The sequence below is a fragment of the Protobothrops mucrosquamatus genome, unplaced genomic scaffold (assembly GCF_001527695.2).
Source record: "Protobothrops mucrosquamatus isolate PMUCROS unplaced genomic scaffold, P.Mucros_1.0 scaffold667, whole genome shotgun sequence".
Taxonomy (NCBI): Eukaryota; Metazoa; Chordata; class Lepidosauria; order Squamata; family Viperidae; genus Protobothrops; species Protobothrops mucrosquamatus.
In genome coordinates this window covers 473,969-497,959 of record NW_015386955.1, presented here as the reverse complement: position 1 = coordinate 497,959, position 23,991 = coordinate 473,969, and the positions used below count along the sequence as shown (strand labels likewise).

The 23,991-nt window shown below is 40.0% G+C and overlaps 1 protein-coding gene across 1 annotated transcript in view; it reads right to left on the bottom strand.

Moving 5' to 3' along the window:
• The window catches only part of DMRT1 (doublesex and mab-3 related transcription factor 1), a 72,173-nt gene that overhangs the window by 8,173 nt on the left and 40,009 nt on the right, over positions 1–23,991 (bottom strand). Inside the window, exon 4 of the mRNA XM_015818032.1 lies at positions 20,341–20,503. Within this exon, the coding sequence (XP_015673518.1) occupies positions 20,341–20,503 (163 nt within the window). The remainder of the gene's footprint in view (positions 1–20,340; positions 20,504–23,991) is intronic.

The following is a 23,991-nucleotide window of genomic DNA, read 5'->3' as shown; positions in this document are numbered from 1 at the left end:
GATCAGTGGCTCCCGACCTTTTCTATACCCCGCGCCCCTAGAAAGCTTCTGATATATTCTCGTACCCCTTACCAAAAGTTTGAAATAACGGCAATGAATTATGCGTACACACTATAATTTTGAGAACCCAAGTTTTTGCGCTCCCTGGAATATCGTCTCGCACCCCCAGTGGGTGTGAGCACCCCAGGTTGGGAACCCCTGCCCTTGATTCTATTCAATTGTGTAACATTGACAGTTCAGGAATATTCTTTGTTCATTTTAGTTGTTCACATAATATTCAATATCATCGATCAGTATTAACCAATCCCATGGCTAAACAAATAACCAAATAAGCCACATTCACCCAATGTGCTTATTCCAGTCAGGTACCAATACAAGGAAATCTTCTTACTGGTGGTTCTGACACTACAAGCACACTAACTGAAATAAAAACCACCTGATTGAGAAGCATCGCCATACATTTTCCCCCAGAAGCTCCCTGGCATCTAAGAGCTCTTGTACCAAAAGACCACTGGCAAGAGGTCATGACATTACTCTTCCCTTCCCCAATGACCAGACAACAGTAGACATGCTTAGGAGATCTGTTCCGCAACTCCAGGTATTGTCAGTGAGTTTTGTAATAGAGAAGAGGTAACATTTCAACCCCCACTTGCTCTCCAGCATATTTACCTTGAGTAGGTAGGCCAAATTGACTATGTTTTAGTTTTCCCATACAGCGGATGGGATGGAATTAGTTTAATCCTAACTCAAAATGAAATCCATTTTGAACTGTATCTAGCTCACCTTGTAGTTGACTGGCCAAGTGACCCATGTTTTGATGTTTAGTTAGGTGGGTTATGGTAATAGGGTCATTATGTCTTAAGTGTATTTTGCAAACTTCAGTGTGGTTTGTTTTTAAGACTTAGATGAATTTTAAAGGCTTTAAGAACGAGAATCCTTGAGGGCGACATGAGGAATAGACCCTTCCTCTAGCAACTCAATGGGATCATTATCTGTCCCTTATTTCAAAGGGGATTAGCCTGAGAAGGCATTGCTCAAGACATTCAACTTGTTTACTACAGAGAAAAGCAATGAGCATGTCTTGAAGAATACATCCTTAGTCAGGCTTTCAATTTGTTTGCTTGCTTGTGTATATTTTTATATGGGTAAATATTATTTAGCCACTATCATGAGAAAAAAATGCCAATGGAAAACTAACTTTCAAAATAAAATTATCAATGGATCAACACCATACAAAGCACAGACTAACTTGAGTGAACTGTTGTTAAGTCAATGGCCTGGAAAATATAACATGCCTCTAGAGATGTGAGAAACCACTAACAGAGTCATGCTTGAAAAGCAAAATGTTATTTGTATTTACATTTTAAGACCATTAGACTCTTAACGTGAAGCAATATTTTAAAGATTTAAGCTCTGAAAAGTTTTTCACATTCTTATGTTCTTTCAGCTAAGAACCTACATTAAGGTTGCAAACCTATTTCCCCTTACCTGAAAGTAAGCCATAATAATAATAATAGTTGTAGTAGTAGTAGTAGTAGTAATAATAATAATAATAATGATGTTGAAAGAGGCCTCGGAGGACATCTAGCCCAACCCCCTGCTCAGGCAGGAAACCCTATAACAGTGATGGCGAGCCTTTTAGAGACTGAGCGCCCAAACTGCAACCCAAAACCCACTTATGCATCGTCGAGTGCCGGGTGGATGTGGCCCATTGGCTGGGTGTGGCCAATTGGGTGGGCATGGCCAATTGGGTGAGCGTGGCTGCAGTGGTAACGACAGACTGGGTGGGACTAAAAAGTTCAATCAATCAATTCCAACTTTGCAAGATCTTTTTTTTTTCCCCGTGAGAAATTGAAATTGATTGATTGAACCTTTTTTTTTTTTTGCACATGGCGGCGAAGGCCTAAAGTGAAAAGGTTTTATAAAACCCAGCTGAAGGCCTAGGACTGGGGCGACGGCACGCGTGCCCAGAGAGGGCTCTGAGTGCCGCCTCTGGCACCCGTGCCATAGGTTCGCCACCACTGCCCTATAACATTTCAGACAAATGGCTGTCCAATCTCTTCTTAAATACTTCCAGTGTTGGAACATTCACAGCTTCTGGAGGCAGGTTGTTCCACTGGCTAATTGTTCTAACTGTCAGGAAGTTTCTCCTTAGTTCTAGGTTGCTTCTCTTTTTGGTTAGTTTCCATCCATTGCTTCTTGTCTTCCTTTAGGTACTTTGGAGAATAGCTTGACTTCCTCTTCTTTGTGGCAACCCCTGAGATATTGGAACACTGCTATCATGTCCCCCCTCATCCTTCTCTTCATTAATACCCAATCATCTTTGTTACTCGTCTCTGTACTTTCTAGTCTCAACATCTTTTTTACATCATGGTGACCAAAACTGGATGTAGTATTCCAAATGTGGCCTTACCAAGGCATTGTAAAGTGGTATTAACACTTCACGTGATCTTGATTCTATCCCTCTGTTAATGCAGCCTAGCACTGTGTTGGCTTTTTTGGCAGCTGCAGCACACTGCTGGCTCATATTTAAGTGATTGTCCACCAGGACTCCGAGATCCCTCTCACAGTTACTACTATTGAGCAAGATACCTCCTAAACTATACCTGTACATTTGGTGTGTCTTGCCTAAATGTAGAACTTTACTTTTTTCACCACTGAATTTCGTTTTGTTAGATAGTGCCCAATGTTCAAGTCTGTCAAGATCCTTCTGGAGTTTTGGTTATTCCTGCCAGCTTGGTGTCGTCTGCAAATTTGATGAGTTCCCCACCTATCCCCTCGTCCAAGTCATTGATGAAGATGTTGAAGAGCACTGGACCCAGAACAGAGACCTCGGGCACCCCACTACACACTTCCCTCCATGTAGATGCGGTTCCATTGAGGACTACACACTGAGTATGGCCGGTCAGCCAGCTACGAATCCATCTGGTGGTGATGCTGTCTAAGCCACATTTTTATATCTTATCAAGTAGTAGGTTGTGATCTACTTTATCAAATGCCTTACTGAAGTCCAAATAAATTATATCCACAGCATTCCTCTGATCCACTAATTTTGTCACTTGTTCAAAGAATGCGATAAGATTTGTCTGGCATGATCTGTTTTTGACAAACCCATGTTGGTTTTTGGTAATGACTTTGTTTGCCTCTAGGTGTTCGCTGATTCATTGTTTGATTATCTTTTCCAGAATCTTCCCAAGTACTGAGGTCATAAATCCAACAGAATTTGCTTCTAAGTCAACATTTATAAGCAAGATTATGCTAAAAAGGAAATCCTTACCAGCCCAGACTAAGGAATCTAATAAAGAGCCGTGAGGGTAAGGATTTCTTTCCCAGGTAAAATGTCTGTATCATGATCAAACTTTGAACAGAAACCTTAAGTACAGACACATACTGTACATGGAAAGGTATGTGAAATTAAAAATAATTGTTTTTAACTGGCATGTATAAAAGCCAGAAAAACAATATTTCATTCACCTCAATAATTAACTACTTGAGAGAGCTCCTGCAGATTGAGAGAAAAATACTAAATTGATTAAAGTTAACCATGTTTTCATGAAAACAAAATCAAAATTAATTTGATGTATCCAAAACTAAATAAATCCTCACAAAAGAAAAGAAAAGAAATCAAATTGTAAGAGAGCAAATGGGCTCCTTTTATGGTCCCACGTTGGCTATTGGTCATGTAACAGAACTGATCTGGAAGAAAGACTGTCTTTTGTTTAATATTTTATACATAATCTCTTTAAATTGCTATGTTGTCAAAAAAAGACAAAACAGAAAAAAGGTTTTACACCTCTCTCTTCTGAAGTCCACTAAGAGGACTACCAGGAGCTAATTAAATGGAATTCAAATCCTTAAAGAATGAGGCATTTTAGGGAATAGCATGTATTAAACTAATAAGAAAGAAAATTAGATAAATTAAACAAAGGATATCATCCATACTATGAGTCAGTACAGATGAAGAAAAACAAATGTATTTACTTTTGTTTTTATTTGGATCTAAAATAAAAGGAAAGGAATGTATTGGGACAGCAATGTATTTCAGAAAAACGTAATAGGTTTGGGAAAGTCCTTCAGGACTTCCACCTATTATCCTAGTTATTCCAAACCCAAATTTCTACTGGGTATAATATATACTAAGATGATCATATTGAAATAATGATTCTATGTAGTGCTATGTCTGGTTCACTATTCCAATGTTTCAATGGTCAACATAGTCATATTCTAGTCATATTCTATTTACTAAGATATGTATTATCTGTCAAAAAGGGAGCTTCCCAATTTTACTTAGATTCAAAGTTCTGGTTAACCTGGATTCAAATTCCAGAAATGCTTAGATTCATTTTTGCTAACTGAACCCAGTAGTTATATATGCAAGCTATTTACGGTACTTAATAAGAAGAAATGGCAGGAATTCCATGACGATTGCGCACACTTCAAAAACCAGCTTCAGAGTTCACATGGGCAGACAGCATCTACTATGAATCAAGATAGTCTCATTTTTTCAGATTTCTGTAAAACCCTAAAAGAGACACTGTTGCTTTAAAAATCATATTAACCTTAATGAGTTAATAGTTTCACATGGGCAGAGAGCATCTACTATGAATCAAGATAGTCTCATTTTTTCAGATTTCTGTAAAACCCTAAAAGAGACACTGTTGCTTTAAAAATTATATTAACTTTAATGAGTTAATACATTCCCTAAAGCATCATCCTCTTTTTTCAGGCTTGGAGAGAAAAAGGTCGGGCTGTTTTAAGAGTAGAGAGGTGCTTTTGCTTGTGTGTGGCCCAAAGTACAGCTTTCAAATCCTTTTCAAAGTGTGTGTATATTTCTAAATCATGTTGGCAAATAGAATCCAGCTCTGAAAATACACAAATACAGGTAGTCCTTGACATATGACCATAATTGAGCCCAAACTTTTTGTTGCTAAAGTGAAACAGTTAAGTGAATTTTGTCCCATTTTATGACCTTTCTTGCCATAACTGTTAAGTAAATCACTGCAGTTATTAAATTATTAACACAATTTTAAGCGAATCTGGCTTCCCCATTGACTTTGCTTGTCAGAGGATCACAAAAGGTGACCGTATGACCCCAGGACACTGCAACTGTTATGAACCAGTTGCCAAGCATCTGAATTTTGATCCATGTGACCATGGGGATACTGCAATGGTCCTAAGTGTGAAAAATGGTCATAAGCCTTTTTTTCAGTGCCATTGTAACTGTGAATGGTCACTAAACAAACTGTTGTAAGACAAGGACTACCTGAACAGGCTATTGCTAAAATGATGGCCTAAGATCGAGTTTACTTCTTCTTCCATAGTATGAAGTGCTCCTCTGTCTTAAAACCTCTATCCTTTTTATTCACATATTACCAATCTCACTATAATTAGTAACTGGACATGGAATAAATATTTTCAGTCACTGCCCCTATTTGCCCTAACATGCTACTGTTTCCGTATCTAATACTTCATCGCATAGTTTTTCGATGCTTTTGACCACCAATTCTTTTCATTAAAATCTAAAATAAGCATAACATGACAGATTCCTGGCATAATTTCCGACAGTCCTTTATTCTTGGCATTCAAAGCAATGTAAGAGATATAAATGGAAGGATTATAACATACATTTGCAGTTCACCCATTCATTTGTAGTTAGGAAGAAGATTAAGTTGTGTCAAAGCAACAAGTATAAATGAAGAAAAGCGTAAACACATTTCATCTTGTCTTTCTTTTCTCCAAAACTTCATTTAAAAAAAAACAATAGCTTATAAAAGGGGAGCAGGAAAGAAAGTGGAAGAAAAGAGATTGGGCTCTGTATCTCTTCCACTTCCCCTCTCCCCTTTTAGTAAGGAAATTGACTCAAAATTCCTGTTGTGGAACAAAAAGCACCACAGATGTGACCACAGGATTCCAACACACTTGTCTAGAAATAGGTCCTACTGAACACAGTAAATATTAATGTACCTGTTCTATAAAAGCGACACCTAAGTATACATCATTTCAGAGTTAAGTCCCAATGAGATTTTATCTCTGTAAACATCAAATGTACATGTCAGAAACCCCCAAAGCTTTCTTTCCTGACCTCGGGGTTGACCTCAAAGCATCAATGTAGTAGTTTAAGGGGCCTCTTAATTATGAGTGACCTACCAGCTTGTTGGAGAACTTTGAAGCATTCTTAAAACCTAGTCAATGTCTCCCCTAATGAAAGGATTCACAAAAGGCAAAATTTGGACTGTCTTTGTTCTCAAATAGGTACCTGAAGAAATGTCATGAAATTGGGCCCAATAAAGCCTAAAAAACCCTGGGAAATTAGGAATCTATAAGCAGGGACATTAAGTCCTAGGAGGATTTGTTTTTATTTTTGTTCCGTGCTGAACGTTGAACTTTGGATGCTGGCTTTAGAATTCAGGCTCTAAGTTTGTTATCCCTATTGTGGTACTTTTATTCAAATATAACTCCTTCTCTTGATTATCCCAATCTTGGGCTTGTAATCTAGCACCACATACTCCAAAATTGCTTAGGCCTGGTGGCGGCACAGAGCCATGGTGGTGCAGTGGTTAGAATGCAGTATTGCAGGCTAATTCACTGCTCACTGCCAGCAGTTCGATTCTGAGAGGCTCAAGGTTGTCTCAGCCTTCCATCCTTCTGAGGTTGGTAAGATGAAGACCCAGATTTTTGGGAGCAATATGCTGACTCTGTAAACCACTTAGAGAGGGCCGTAAAGCACCGTGAAGCAATATATAAATCTAAGTGCTATTGCTATTGCCTAGTCACCTCAGTTAAGGGAAAACTTCATCAGATATGGATGAAACTCCACTTCAGGTGATTAATGGCATCTCTCCACTCAAAAACAGATTGTATTAATGTAGCTACCTGCCAAGATGGACTCAAGTAGAGGAGCTATAAGGCTGGAAATCCAAGGGAATATGAGATTATGTGGACAGATTCACGTACACTCATGGTCACTTTCATCTCTTAATGGCACTTTTGTGGGTTCAAACCTTCTACGGGGAAATGAATTCATGCCTTAAAAGACTATCCAGGTCCTCTTGCTCAATTGTAGTAGAAAAAGATATCTAGAAGCTCTCATATACAGTCTATGTTTCCTTAAACTCTCAGACCAGAAAAATACAGATGTTATACTGTGTCTTGCTCTCATGTATAGCATTTTCCATAACTTCCATGTGTTTGTGAGTTCAATTCCTGGTAGTAGGTTTGAACCCCATTGAACAGTATCTGGCTAGATGCATCTGAAGCGTCTCAATAAAGGATGAAGTCAGTCACATGTTGCCCCTTGGTAGTCAATGTAGCTACAAAACATTACACAGGATATAAGCTGGATGTAAAAATAGAGAAAGTTTCCCTCCCCCCCCCCACCTTCAAAATCAGCAGCCTAAGTCATGGAAAATCATTGGAGCAAGACACAATATAATATCTGTACCTTTCTGCTCTGAGAGCTTATGGGAAGGTATATATACCATTCTGAGAGCTTCTTCCAAAAACTGAGAGAGAATGATTGGTTCAAATGTACCCAGCTGGCTTTGTGTCTATGGCAGGACTCCTACCTCCCAGTTTCAAGCCTATGGCCTTTCACCACTACACCAAACTGTCTTGTAACTTCTAGTTAGATGGAACAAGTGGAAATTGCTTCGAAGTGGTTTGAGAATGACAAAGAGCAGTTTCTTCTCCATCACACAATGCTAGGCTAGCTTGAATGGTAGACTTATATTTGGAGCAATGTATATTGTGTGTCTTTGGCTTTCCTAGTTTAAGTATCTCCAACTAGGACTGCTTTCAATGTTTCAAGATTTTAGCATGGCTCTTTAGTGAGTGTCCCAGAAAACAGAGGAAGCAGCCTTAAAATCCTGCATTAAATAGAGGAGAAACAAAGATTGTCTATCTTTAATAAAACCAGATTCCAATGCCGTTTTAGAACTTGCGTTGCTCAAGTACTTTGTTGAGTCACAGAACTTTACATAGCAATAAATGTATTAGCCTTTAAAGTGCCACAAGATTCATGATTTTTGACACAAAACACTAACTAAAGGCCCCACTCTGCAACTGTTATGTATGAATATCAGTAATCCTCAACTTATAACAGTTCATTTAGTGACCATTCGAAGTTACAACAGCACTGAAAAAAGCGACTTATGACCATTTTTCACACCTATGACCGCTGCTGCATCCCCAGGGTCACGTGATTTACATTTGGATGCTTGACAACTGGTCCATATTTATGATGGTCGCAATGCCCCAGGTCATGTGATCACCTTTTGCAATCTTCTGACAGCAAAGTCAATGGGGAAGCCACTTAACAACTGTGTGGCTAATTTAACAATTGCAGTGGTTCACTTAACAAATGTGGGAAATAAAGTCGTAAAATGGGGGCAAAGCTCACTTAACAAATTTCTCACTTAGCAACATAAATTCTAGGCTCAACTGTGGTCATACTAGAGACGGGAAGAAGTAAATATCTGGTTCATATCGATGGAGCAATTTGATATATATATATATACAGATTTTTAAAATGGCACCTCTGCCTGGCAAAAATCATATAATCTGAAGTAGATAGGCAGGGAAAAAAATTACTGGCAAGATTTAGAAAATAGCAGCTTTGGCATTTGCATGCCTGATCTACTTCAACAGGTCTAGAGGGGAAAGAAATATAATTTATTATAGCTCATTTGGCTCAGCAACAATTGCTTTCTCCGAAAGGAAGAGAGAACAATATAATTGAACATAAGTGCCCTCTTGAGTGGATAAGCCGCCGACCGCCTGAGGCGAGAGCTGGTACTGATGTACTACAAGGCATTACAAGAGTGCTGGGTGCTATAGCTAGCAATTATCCTGGTATTTAACCAAATCTATCGCTCATCAGCAAAGCGTTTAGTGCAGTAGTCAGAGCGAGACAAGCTGACATGGAGCACAGTTACTTAACTGTCCCCTGCAGCGATTATGCTGTTCCTTTCCGCAGCTCAAGAGTCATGTCAAATTAAACAACAACACATTGACTTTTCACTTGTAGAAACATTACCAGGTGATTGACAGCTCTGGGATGCTGTAAAGGGGGGGGGTTGTCCCCCATCTCATCAACAAACAGAGGTTCCTTATTTGCCAGGCAGCTTTGCTCTCTTTTCACTCCCTTCCCCCTTAAGTAGCTTATTTTCTCATGCATGGTTTTCACTCCCCTTCAGTTTGCTTATCTCTGATGGGCTCTTTGTCATCAAGGGCTATTTTTCTGCTGAAGGAGGAACAAAAGTGAAAGTTTGAGTCACAAAGGTATCACTTTTCCTCATGAATCCAAATGCACAATGGCAAAAAAAAAACAAAACACCAGTATTCAAAGCTGCAACCATTAAAGAAACAGAAAACTAGCAAAGTAAACTATTGAGAGAGTGAACCATTAGTTTATTGTTCTTCTGTGTAGTTCTCTATAGATACAATGCTATCCACCCTTTGTTGATGGGCATTTTTCTGGTATTTATGTTAGACAACTTTCTACTTCCATGGTCACACAGACTCCAGCTATAGCAACATTGCTCTACCCCAAGTTTCCATAAAATACTAATGGATCACGGACTGTTTCCAAACAGTACCTCAGTCTGAGGATTGCTATCAGTAACAGCTGCTGAAGTGCCAAGCAAATAATTCATCTACTTTAATATAAATCTAATTTGTAGTAGCTTACTGTACATATAATTGCGCTCTTACTTGCTGTGTGTTTGGTGAGGGTTAACACATACCCAGCAGGGCTACCTTAATCCCACTAATGCTTCCATTTCTCCAGAAAAAATCTCTTCTTGGGAGAATTTGGATTATTTTGGCAAACATGTACATATCTAACATGTACAGACAGCCCTCAACTTACAACCAGTTGCTTAGCAACTATTCAGTTACAATGAAACCCTCCCCCCCCCCAAAAAAAGGGAATTTATGACCCACATTTGAAGTTCCAATGGCCAGAGGTGCCCACGGTCACATGATCACATTTTAGGCACTTGGAAACTGATCTGCATTCATGGCTGTTTGCAGCCTCCTTCAGTCATGTGACTCTGATTTACATTATTTTTTTTTGCTGAAAACTGATGTTTACTTCTGGTTTCTGGGCAAAAAAATGCCCATGGAAGATGATGGGTTTGCTTAACGATCATTGCATTCACTTAATGACTGCTGTCAAAAGATTTACGCTTAAAAACCAGCATAACTTACAACCAAAATTCCGATGGATTAATTATGGTGGTAATTCTGGTCAAAGTTTAATACAGAGAGCTATAAATATTTATGTACAAGTAGTCCTCAACCTAAAACAAGAATTAGGACCAGAATTTCTGTGGTTAAGCAAAGTATTTGTTAAGTGAGCCGTGCCCTACTTTATAACCTTTTTTGTCACAGTTGTTAAATGAATCACACAATCGTTACGTGAAACCAGCTTACAGCATCGATTTTGCTTGTTTGGAAGCCAGGTGGGAAAAAAATCGCAAAGAGCAATCACATGACCCTGGGATGATGCAAACATCATAAATACGGGCCGGTTGTCTAATGCCTGAATTTTGACTATGTGACCATGGGGATGCTGTGATGGTCCAAAGTGCGAGGACATGTAGTAAGTCACTTTTTTTTTCAGTGCCGTTGTTAACTTTGGTCACTAAATGAATGGTTGCAAGTAAAGGATTATCTCTAGTCCTTACCGGCATCAGACCGACATCTTAGAATACAAAATCAGGAACCCAGCCTTCTGCCAGTTCATCATCGGCACCACCAACCACATTCTCACTGGACCCAGAAGGATTATGAAGGCAAGGTCAATAGTGCCAACACTTTTTTTTCCTCACTACTACCACATTTGGCTTAAAGAGAAAGAGGGCACAAAGAGACAGGTCTGGCCATAGCAACAATCAGGAGAACAAGTGGGAAGCACAGAAAGGGAAGCCATTGCATCAATCGTGACATGAGTGAACTCAGTCAGCCAAGATGCTCTCATATATAGGAGGTAATGGAACCGAGTACCTTTTCCCTGTAGCTTAAAATAAATCTGTGTTTGTTGATCTATCTTGTCCCACACTCTCGGGTGAAAGCTGGAAATACTAGGAAATCTATTTTCTGTATTGCTACTCTCCCTTGTTCTCTTGCCATTTTTCTTTCCTTATTCTTGGATTGAGAAGACAAAGACAACATTCCCACACAAAGGGCTGAGTTCGGCTTATGTGTCACTAGTCTCTGTTTTCCTACCTCATATTTAAAAACTTCATTTAAAATATCAATGCTTACTAATCTTAAGGACAGTGTCAGAAAAATGAAACAGGGAAATTAGAAATCTATAGTCCTCCTAACGCTGCTGGACTACAACTTCTATTTGTCATCACTTGTTGTACTTTATAGTACATTTGAAGACAGAGGTTGTTTATTTTTTCTATTAGAAATTCAAGACCATAATGTAATTTCCAGTGTTGGCAATTTTAGATAAAATTGCATAAATCCTTGCAATTTGCTATTGAGTATATCTTGTTAAAAAACAAGCTAGCAATCATATCAACATTTTAAAAATGGTCTAAGAATACTTCTAGGCAGGTGGTTCCCAATTCACAATAAAAAAACATTGCATAGGTCTTCTATCTTTCCATCCATGGACAAGATGAGATAAAGTTATAAATTGCAAGCCTCCATAATCTAATTTTCCTAACTTTTTTCTTCTATAGAGAAGAGGGTAATGTGATTAAGCAATCAAATGCGCCCTGCAAAATTTGATCAACGCTTTGCACAGCAAAATATGACGATTCAATGAGTGAATTCTTTTTTATCTAAACTTTGGTGCACAGACTATAAAGCTGCCATCCTCATTGAACGGCTACAATGATTGGAAAACGATATAAATGCCCATGTTTTCTGACAAACAATGTCACCAAGGAGTTATAGCAGAAAAGTTAGAGGATTATATTTTTGTTGATGGATTTTATAATGATAGCAGCTAACAAGGCTTGCCATTGTTTCAGTTAAAACATAATTAAACTTATGAATAATCAGCAGTAAGTATATAAACAACCAGAAAATAGTGATCAGAATGAAAAAAGTATAGAAATTAATATTACCATCTACATATAAGTAACCCAAGGGCAGCTAAATATGTATTCCTACCATGATTCATTCCTCCATCCATCCATTTAGTTTTCCAGCTGTATAAATGAAAGCAAATTATATATTATCTAAAAACACAACATATACACATGTAAACATATACACATGTATATACATATACATGTATATACGTACATGTGTGTGTGTGTGTGTATATATATATACACACACACACACACACACACACATATATATATATATATATATATATATATATATATATATATATGTGTGTGTGTGTGTGTGTATATATGTTTACGTATCTATATGTTGTTTTTGGAATATATATATATATATATATATAAACTTTTCAGTCTTGAGAAAACAAAAGCTATCCTCATATAACAGCCAAATTCCTACATAACTCAATTTCGACATCTCATCTGGTGTGAACTGCACTCATTCCTAGTGTAAACCCCACCGCGCTGTGCAATGATATACTGTAATGTCACCTCGCAATCTGGATTTACTATAAAGGGCTTCTGACGAGTTTCAGAGCAGTAAACATTGCAGCGAGGTGTATTTCACACTGAGCTGGTTTTTATGAAGAACACTTCACCGCCCAGCCACAGCACCCAGATGATGAATGGTGAAAGATGCGTGACAAGCTTCATCATTGTTTGTAAATCTTAACTGTTCCCGCTCACTAACTCTGCAGGCAATTTTCAAAGACAGCGGGGCCGACAGAAGGACAGCACAGCTCTCCTGAAGGTTATTCAACTTGTACTTGGCCTAAGGGCTGCCTCTGAGGAGGTCTGCACTGAAAAATAACTTTCTGGTTATCAAAACAGCAGCCCTGAGGATACATTAATGGGAGCCAACTGAAGATATCCCACCTCCACCTGCCGTGGAGGACTATTTCCAAGGATAAGATCCAGAGCAAATGTGGTTAAAAATTGTCAGCCCTACTAGATAGATCAGATCAAGAAACTGGCTCCACAAGAATATGAGAACTATACTTTATTGAGATAGGTTATAATAACAGAATCTTGCAAGTCTTCCTGTGTGTTTGCCTTTCTCTTTTAGATCACAGGGAGTCAATGGGAACCAGTCTTGGTGAGTTGTTCCGTGGAGAACTGGCCATGGTGAGTTATTGTAGAACCTGCTCCTGCACCTATTATCTTAAGGTCTTCTGGATGGCTTCTCCCAAGTCAGCTGCAGAACTCCTACAAATGTTGAACAGCATCCTAACTTACTTGGGATCAAGGACAGGGGACAAGAATAAATTCTGTGTGTACTTGGAGTAACTCTTATTGGGTTTAATGGCTCTTACCCCCCCCCAGTAAGTGTGCATAGGATTGCCTGCAGCCCAAGATGTAATCTTGCTCACATGACTTCCCACAGTTACAGTAGGTAAACATAATGAAGACTGATGGCCCAAAATTCACAATCCTTCCCACCAATAACAGACTCCCAATTCATCCATCCACTTATGTATTTACCAGATAGAAATTGTTCAGACTTTAAATCATCTTTTGGTCACCTAGCAAACAAGGCAGAATATTTAAAATGTGTTGAGGGACAACCAAACTGGTCTAAGTAATTTTGAATATCAAGCATTAAACTCTCAAGCAAATAAGCAAAGTTGTCCCAAACAATTTCGATGATCACTCTGAGCATTAGTTATTCCGGGAGGATCACTTTTAATCTTCTTTTAGTGTCTGATTATTTACATTAGGAGAATTACAAGATTGATTTGACTCTTATTACCTTGAATCAATGACCTATTCAAAACTTAGTAGGAACCTAGGGAGATTTTTAGCCTTTCCTCTTTGCTTAGTGTCTTCCTTGGGTTAATAGAAATACTAAACTTAACTAACTATCATGTAATATGTGAAAAATGGGTGATTAGAAGGCTCTGACTTTCCACTACAGCACTCCATACTGGGAGAGTCAGCAGGATGCTTGAGTTTTCAGATCTGTATTAGTAAGCTGAGTTCAAAAATCATAGCAAGCATGTCATAAGCTTGGGATTATATCCTGCCATTATTTTTACAAATAACTCAAGGTGGTGAACATATCAAACACATCTTCCTCCTTCTGTTTTCCTCACAACACCAACCCTGTGAGATGAGTTGGGCTGAGAAGGAGTGGCTGGACCAAAGTCACCTAGCTGGCTTTCATGGCTAAGGTGGGACTAGAATTCAGTCTCCCACTTTCTAGTCTGATGTCTTAACCACTAAACCAAACTGGCTCGTGGCCCCCATGATTGGGTTGGAGGTGTTTGATGCACATTCCACTACTATTTGAGATGGCAGACTACATAAAAAGCTACTATTATAGCAGCCCTATGGAAAGCTTTTCCCAGCAAATCTATCTGGTTGCTGTGATTCCTCTTCTGATGCTCACTGAAATCTTATTTTTGTCAGACTTTAGATTTTGCTCTTTTTTAAACATGGTTTGAACAGCATTTTAAATACTGTTTTCTTTTTATATGTTTGTAGGATCATTTTAGTTACGTTCAGGACTCTGTTTAAAGCTGAGGTACGATAACCACTTCAATATTACAAGCTGTTTGTACTTCTATTATTTTTCTTTTGTCCCTTAATAATTATAGAAAAATTAAAATTGAGAAGCCACCATACTAGGATCAAGGCATTAACCTTTTAAAAATGATCTTATCTACCAGAAAAATGTAGAGATTTTAAGCTGAAAAGCTGCTTTGGGGTGGTGGTGGTATGGGGGCACTCAAAAAGCAGCTGCTTTTTCTGGGACTGCAAACTTCCCTTCTAAGCACAATCCCCTATACCAGGGGTAGGCAATCTTGGCTCTTTTATGACTCGTGAACTTCAATTCCCAGAATTCCTGAGCTAAGGAATTCTGGGAGTTGAAGTCCACGAGTCATAAAAGAGCTAAGGTTGCCTATCTATCCCTGCCCTATACAATCCCACAAAAATAAGCATCTGGTTGAACTTGCAGATGCTTCCATATTCTAAAATACAAAATGCTGCATAGCTCTAATACCCATGTTGCCCCTTTCAATCCTATTCACAAATTAATTACCAACAATAGCTAGAGACTCAGGAGTTAGGCAGAATACAATTCATGGCTTATAAGGAAGTAGTGTAATCAGGAAGTGTCAGTTAAATGACTTGCCAGCAAGCAAGACAGAACATGTGAACTCCGTATCACTTCTACATACGCTGCTCTTTCAGGATTGTTTCCATGGGTATCAACTAAACCAGTCCATAATTACATTTATCTACTCTCCATTCAAAAATTGGAGGGGGGGGAGGAGTAAAAGAAATAACTGCCAACTACTCAAGTTTGGAATTTTGCTTCAGTTGGGCCCAAACTGCCCAGTTTGCCTTGAGGTCCTGGGAGTACATAAATATATTTACAGTTGAATAGACCTAGTCCTCTTAATTGCCTAATAAAATCTCCTTCTCCCTAACATGCAGCAATGGGAGAACCTCTTTGACAAATTCCCTTTTTGATGACCCTGTAATGCCTTAATTCAGGGCCATAGCATTGAATTAAATTCCCTAAACTCTAGTGACCACAATCCCATGGTCCCCCAAGTTCTTGAAGCCTCGCTGCAAAGCCTCCTCTCCCCTTGCCATCACACTGCTAGTTACATCTGAGAGGAAGAAAGAGGAAGAGAGGGACCATTTCTGACTCTGTGGTTCTCAGTCCTCCTGATGTCACAGAGCATAATCTGAACATTTACAAGGCTTTAGGAGTTAAACAATTCCAAAGGCAAGTTGAATCGGTTAGCAAGGAATCACTAAAAATAAAACTGAGGACGACTGTCCTGTGTGCCAGTTGGGCCTGTTCGTGGATGAGGGGGCCTTGTCAAGATCACTAAAACCTTGCACCATTCAGAAGCTACAAATGGTCCAGAATAGAGTGGCATGGTATCGGTAGCTATTAGTGCGCCCCCGTGACACTACTATTTTATGAGCTGCACTGGCTCTCAGGAGGCTTCTAGGTGAAATTTAAGGTGCTGGTTTACAACCCTTCTCATGGCACAGAGATTGACCCACCATGAGACTTAACAGATTAGAAGGCGTAAGGAGCAGACTTTTTGGTGTTTGTATGTGGGGAACAACTTCTCTAGAGCAGTGGTTCTCAACCTGTGGGTCGGGACCCCATTTGGGGTCGATCGACCATTTCACGGGGGTCGCCAAGCAAGGCTGTCTGCCATTTTTTTTGTCCATTTTTTTTGTCCACCATTTTTTCCCCCCTTTTCCGGCGGGTGCCTTACCTCCCCTTGGGCTGGGCCAGCTGGTGGTTGGCCTGCTCCGTCTCTGCCACTTGCCAGCTACGCCTTGGCCGGCGCAGGGGGCGGAACCGCGCATGCGCGGCGCTTCCGGGCAGGGAAAGTCCTCGACTTACGACCGGTTGGGTAGTCCTCAACTTACGACTGGTTTAGTCCTCGACTTACGACCGGTTTAGTCCTCGACTTACGACCGGTTTAGTCCTCGACTTACGACCAGTTGGGGTCGCGGCATTAAAAAGGTTGAGAACCACTGCTCTAGAGCCTTTCCCAAGAGAAATAAATACACATAACTTCATCTTAAACAATTTATCCTCGAATCAAATGTTACTCCAGAGAAGCACATTCTTTTTTTTTCTTTTTCTCTGTAACAACATGTAAGTGATTTGTCATTGCCATATTCTGGAATATTCCTTCAACCTCTCCACCTAATTCAAAGCCTCCCATTCAAGCATCTGATCCTGCTTATTACCTAAGTCTAAGACTACAGATGGCCCTTGACTTATGACTGATGGCTTGACAGTTTGAAGTTATGACAGACCTCCCAGGGGGTACTTACAACCCAGTTCCTAAGTTCCAATGGCCAGCCTGCCTCCCCCCCACATGGTTACATGCCACATGGCGGGTGCTAGGCAACATTTGCAGCATCCCATGGTCATGTGACTGCAGTTTTTGCAACCATTTTGCTGGAAACTGGGATTTACTTCCAGTTTTCAGCTAAATTGGCTCACAGCAAAGAAATACCTTGTTTTTCTACGGAGGTTAAAAATGGTCATAAAATTGGGTTGGTGATCTGCTTTACAACCATCATGTCCAATGACTATGATGGGCAGTTCCATTACAATTGTTAAGTCAAGGACTGCCTGTAGCCATATTTGACTAGCTGCTGCCATCACTGATTGACAAATTGATAAGATTTGCATCTTGCCTTTGCTCCAGGAATTCAGGATAGCATACAACAACCCTGTGAGGTAGCTTAGGCTGAAAGTAAGTAGCCAAGTGAGCTTTGGTTATGTGACTGGACTTAAACTTGTGTCTCCCCAGCTACTTGACTTTGATTGAGCTCAAGTTAAGAAGAGATGAACCTCATTAATACACAGCTGGATTACAATAGCCTCGATCTTGTTTTTAATGACATGTACTAATCTGAAATTATACTTTAATCTGATTTGTTGCTCTAATGTAAGACATGTTAGAATGACTATCTAAGAGGATAAACCAGATGACTGGCAACAACTGAGGACAGAGGTAGGATAGGAATCAGCAATGAAGACAAACTTTCACACCATATAATTATATGCTCCCTCAAGGATAGGGAAGAAGAGAAAGGCTCTAAAAGATTTGCAGAAAAAGGATTCATTCCTCAATGCTGTCATCTCTGGCTAGCAGTGAACAACAAGAAAGCCACAAATTGACTCAAGATTATTGGCTGATTTATCTAGGGCACTTCTGCATGGTGGTGGATGTGGTGAACAGAATGCTAGCGGAAGACCGATACTGATTGTTGGTCAGCTGAGGCGAGCATTGGTGGATTCTGGTAAGGGTTCAAAACAGCTGCCAGAAGGATAAATGGGCCTATTGCGGATCTGAAAGTTTGGGAGAGCTAGGAATGGGTGGTGATGTAGTGGTGCTTTCAATCCAGTCTCCTGGTTTCTGAGATTTCACCTGATATTAATCCCATGACTTAACACCCATCTCTATAAGCTTAAGGAACAGAAACCCGATTGAAATTGAATTCTAGGACAGTGGTGGCGAACCTATGGCACGCGTGCCAGAGGCGGCACTCGGAGCCCTCTCTGTGGGCACACATGCTGCCACTGCCAGCAGCTTGCGCAGGTACATTAGGCTGCCACTGCCGCCCAGGGCAGCAGCCGCACCCAACACAAACAAGGCGAAGCGGCCAGCTAGCGAGCTCAAGTAGAGGTGGTAGAGCATGCCCACACCCAGCAAGCCAAAGACCACCCCGAGCAGGGAAAGCCAGATCCCCATCGGCGCCATGGCCCCCTAGTCCCAGCTAGGATTGCATGCCTCCCCACATCTATGTTGGGCCCACCTGCCAGAGACCCTCTGGATCTTCCCCAACCCTGCCCGGTCCCCACAGGTGCCCCCCATGAGCAGCATCGAGGTGGCCATGCCCACCCCAGCCACGCCCCCCAGTGGGCCACACCCTCATGCCCCCGAGGGCACCACAGTGCCCTGGCACTTTGCAATAAATAAGTGGGTTTTGGGTTGTGGTTTGGGCACTTGACCTCTAAAAGGTTCGCCATCACTGTTCTAGGAGGTTACATTTTGTGTTCAACACAATACTGCAATATGCAGAGGCAGCAATAAACTGGCTATCAATGGAAACCGGACTGGAATCTATAGAAGCTATAAATATATGGTCTTCTTCAAAGTAGTAACTTAACATTTTGGCAGCAATATGAAAATGGCTTGTCAATGTTTTTTTTCCTGAGATTTTTTAAAATATCAATTTAGTCTACAACTGTAAACATGTGGAGGTATCCCATCCAAATACTGAACAATTACAACCCATTTCACTTTTGTGCCAGACAAGATTGCCAGGTGCTGCCACCTACTGAGATCTTAAAGCTATAAAGTTGTTAGAATTCTGATATTCACATGTGGAGTAGCAAATAAAGAGAGAAGGAACAAGTGGCATCCTTCAAATCCTTATATTTTGATTTCAAAACATGTACAGGTAGTCCTCGACTTATGACAATTGAGCCCAAAATTTCTGTTGTTAAGTGAGACTTTGGTGATCTGCTGTTAAGTGAGTTTTGCCCCATTTTACGACCTTTCTGGCCAAAGTTATTAAGTGAATCATTGCAATTAATAAGTTAGTAACCTAGTTGTTATATGAATCTGGCTTCCCCATTGCCTTTGCTTGTCAGAAAGCTGTAAAAAGGGGATCATGTGACCCTGGGACGCTGCAACGGTCATAAGCATGAACCAGCTGGCAAGCATCTGAATCTTGATCACATGATCATGGGGATGCTGCAAAGCGTGAAAAACGTCATAAGTCACTTTTTTCAGTGCTGTTGTAATTTTGAACGGTCACTAAATGAGCTGTTGTAAGTCGAGGACTACCTGTACACAGTTTGACACTTTCTACATTTTTATTGCAAACACAGAGAAGACTGGAGACTTATGTCGGCCTCTAAAATAGAAATGTACACAGTGTGCCTGAAACAATAATCATATTATGGAGGATACAGAGGAATTACTGGAAGGATCAACCCAAAAGTGTGCCATGTGATTTTGTATTCACACCTTTCCGAAGCGTACCTTTGTTTCTCAGGTTGGCAGGTCACCTCGCTATGGAAAAATACTTTGTCAGAGCTGAGAAAAGTCTGCTTGAATTCAGTAAATTATATCTCCCTGCTTGCCTGTTGCTGACTGATGGACTAACTTAGGGAACAATATCAGAATCTGGAATATTGTCTGGACAAGTAGTCAATAGTGATGGAAAACACTGAATTTTTTGCAATTTAAAAAGGCACAAGGTAAACAATTCTCCTCCTTCAAATTCCTACAAAAACCTTTTCCAACTACCGTAGATGCCCACCAGATTGATTGGAGAACAGCTCCCAGATTTCCTTTGCCAGTCTGCTACATATGGAGGGCAGGGTGTTGAGAAGGAGTAAAATACTGCCCCCCCCAACGATTTATCTATCTCAACGTATTCAAGTGGAAGAAGGATTTAGTGCTATGCCAGCAGCTGCAGGCCACAAAACCACACAGATTTTCAAGTAGGAAGAAGTCCCTAAGCACAAACATAAACCAAAACTTGGAAATATTTATTCTCTTAAGAAAGGAATAAGGCTGGAGAAAAAAAAAATGATTACCATAAAATGGAAGTAAGCGTTCAGAAAATTTTAATAAAAATGTTATCTATTTCCAATGTTACCTGCTTCTACCCAGTCAGCCACTGGCTTTTTAGTAGAAGCCCCCAAACTTCTTCCCATGACAGTTGACAAGATGCTTACCATTTGTTTTTGTTTCGGAGTAAGAAGGATTCTCCTCAAAAGTAAAAATTTGGGGAACACAGGCAGGGCCCCCAACACTTTGTCCCAAGTAAGAGCCGGAGGGATAGTAAGAATGCATCCTGTACTGGGAACTCAAGCTGTGCCGACCTTCTGGGCTTTTCACCTGTTAGGAGAAATAGCAGAAAGAGCACATCATACAAGCACGCAAAGAGAAAACCTACATTGGATGGGGGCAATTTTCCTTACCTCATAGTATATTTTTGGCTTATTGCCATGCTTTCCTCCCACTGAATTCATCCCTGGAACTTTCTGTCCGAGAACATTAAACCTGAAATATTTATTTTCTTCCTATGCCAACAACTTCAGTGTTATTTCTGGAAAGCCATTTTGAAGCCTGAAGTGGTTCCCAGGTCTCCACAGAAGTGAAATGCACTTCGTAAAGGCTAGCCCGCCGACAACACTATTCATATTTATCTTTGTATAGTTTTTTTCTATTTTTTTATGATTGTAAGCCGCCCAGAGTTACCCTGAGGTAAGATGGGCGGCCAACAAATTTAATAAATAAATAAAAATGTGGTTGGCTACTGCTCATGATTTTGCAGATTTGGGATTGTGCTTCAAATGTCTCCAGCCCTTCTTTGATTAGCAATGAGGAGGAGATCCAAGTGGTATGAGGAAAGAGCTAAGGCCGGAGTGCTTTCAATTCTCTTCCAAGCAATCCAGTTTCCAACTTTCACATGAGAACACCACTGTTAAAGGATCTGTTGTCTCCAGGAAAAACAAAGTAAGGATATGCATACTGCCCTGATTCCTACCTTTTGTACAGTATTCAGTCTCTCAAACTGATCAACACTTTATTGCAGGGCTGTCAAACAGGCAAATTATTTATTCTCGGGCAAAGTAGTTTCCGTGTGCGAGAAAATATAAGCGGTTTACAAATGTAAGACAAGAGGCGTAAAAACGCCAAGCGAAGCCTTAATTTCGGAATGAGGTATCCCATTTCAAACCCTAAACTTCTTTTAGACAAGACGACATTCTGGCTGCATGAAAACAAAGGATTTGCACATCTCAGATGAATCTGTTACAGATCTTGTCCAAACCAGGAAGACTCAAATGTTCACACTTCCAAACTACAGAGTGCAACCACAGAGTACAAATTGCAGCAAAGTAAAATAATATGAGTACACAAAGAAAAGGTGTACATGGGAGAATTGTACATTTCAATGGACATTCTTTATATGGTAGGTTTTCAGGCGTATATGCTTTCTGCTGAATTTTGTAAGACCAGGCAAAAGTCTCTCTCTCTCTTAACCTAACCTAGGGGTAGGCAACCTCAGCTCTTTTATGACACGTGGACTTCAACTCCCAGAATTCCTGAGTCAGCTATGCTATGCTGACTCAGGAATTCTGGGAGTTGGAAGTCCACGAGTCATAAAAGAGCCGAGGTTGCCTACCCCTGACCTAACCTATCTCACCGGGTTGTTGTTATGGAGAAAGTAGAAGGCCAGAGTATTAGTTATATTCGCCACCTACTGCTTGATACTTATATTCCTGTTATTCATATATTCATAGTTAGTCATAAGTTGAGGACTACCTGTATAGGAGGTTACCAATTTACTAGAACTCTGAATCATGATCCTGTATTTTTCAATCATGAAGAAAATTGGAGAGATGCTTCTTAGGGCAACATTTTTGTACAGGCTGTTTTTTCAAGCCTGCTGTTCATGATCTCCTTTTATTTTGCTGTGAAAAAAAATATCTTTATTTCCTTCTGTTCTTTTTTTTTTTGTGTGCACCCTCTAAAAATAATAACTGCAAAAGGATAATATAATTTCAGAAGCGATAAATTGCACCACTACCCACTGGTGCTTAAAGGTGTTCTACTTTGTTTACCTTATGTAGGCAATGATCTGTTTCCTTTTGAGCCTTCTCGTGCTTCTCCCATTTCTTATTCTTTAAAAAAGCCAACTAATTTCCCAGGATCCAATGACTTATTACAACTATTACTAGTAGTATATGCTCCTTGCCTAGAAAGACATGGTTTATAATCTTATTATCTGCACCAAGCCTGTGAACCACAATACGACCGACAGACAGAGGCGAGGCAAGGCTTTGCAAACTATGTGTTGAATTAACCAGTCGAAAAAACTAAAAAGCTTTCATTTTTCTTTTATTAAAGTATTTAGAATATATATAACACAGTAAATCTGAACCATAAGGTTTCCTTTTTATAGGGTTTAGTTACTCTATTTTATAGTTAACAATAAAAACTAGCTAAACATTAAAATGTTTGACCTTCGCGTGGTATTCATGAAACGGACCCAGATGATCGCTTAATGCTGACAGTGAACTCTTTTAGCTTGACAATGAACATGCGTGCTTCAGTGTGCCATGTATGTTTCAAAAATATACAATTAGCTCTGGGGATAAGAGAAGAAGGCAATAAGATTTAAGAGAGAGGCACTTTAATCTTCCAATCTAGGAAATAAACACTTTCGAAGCAACTATACCAAATAAATTATGACTTTTGTAAACTTCCTCTTACCTATTCTTGTTTCAGAGTCAAGGCAGATATGAGATTCAGAAAAGCTGGGTTGTACATCCCAGATATTACCAAATCCATTACTGGACACATTACAATGGGATGCTACTTCTGCCAACCTATTGTTTCAACAAAGCCTCTCAAAGGAAATCTATCCATGTACAAGAACCTTGTTGCCTCTTGCTGAACTAAGCATACTGTTAATAGCTGGTCGTATTTTCCCATATTATCCTCTCTTATGGACTGACTGTGGTAATCACCCACAGAAACATTCTCTAACATGACACCATCCAGATACGTTGGAATGGTAAATACTAGCAAGCAAATTCGTTAGAATTTGGAGAGTTTCAATACATCTTAAATGTGTGACAGTAAGAAAGGTTCCTCTAAGGCAGAGGTCCCCAACCTTTTGGGCACCAGGGACCAGTTACGTGGAGAGAAGTTTTTCCGTGGACCAGAGGGTGCGTGGTTTTGTGTGCTGCTTGCATCCCACGGATGGGGCTTTGCTTGTTTGTGCGGACTGGTTGCTGGCATACCGCAGCCCAGTACTAGTCCACGGACCAGGGGTTGGGGAACCCTGCTCTAGGGTAGTTTATTCCAAACAGATGCTTTTGAATTCTGCAGATTTCAATTTCCAGAATCCCAGACAACATGGCTGTTGGTGAGGTCAAGACAATATATCAGGAGATTGCCCAAACTGGCAAAACTGCTCTGGAGTTCAGAATTATACGGAATCATTATACAATAAGGATTATCGTAAGGACTAAGCATCTTCCTACCATAATTGCTTTTCAATTTTAGTTCTAAAGCCCCGAGTGGCTTTTTCACCATTAAAAGATATACAGTGATGCTGTGCTTGCCTCCCATGGATTCTAAGTTGACAATGTAATTTTCATACAAAAGGACCATCTGTATCTGTCCCACCTTGACAGACAAACTCAATTAACCTTTGCTATTCTCTTCCAATCTACCCTTTTAGACAAAAGCAGTGATCCACAAACAATACGTTACCTTCAGAATCTCAACCACTGTGACACCAAGAGATATAGTCCTATCAGCAGTATCGGAAAATAAACAACTTAGATTAGTTTCTCTAAGAAATATGGATT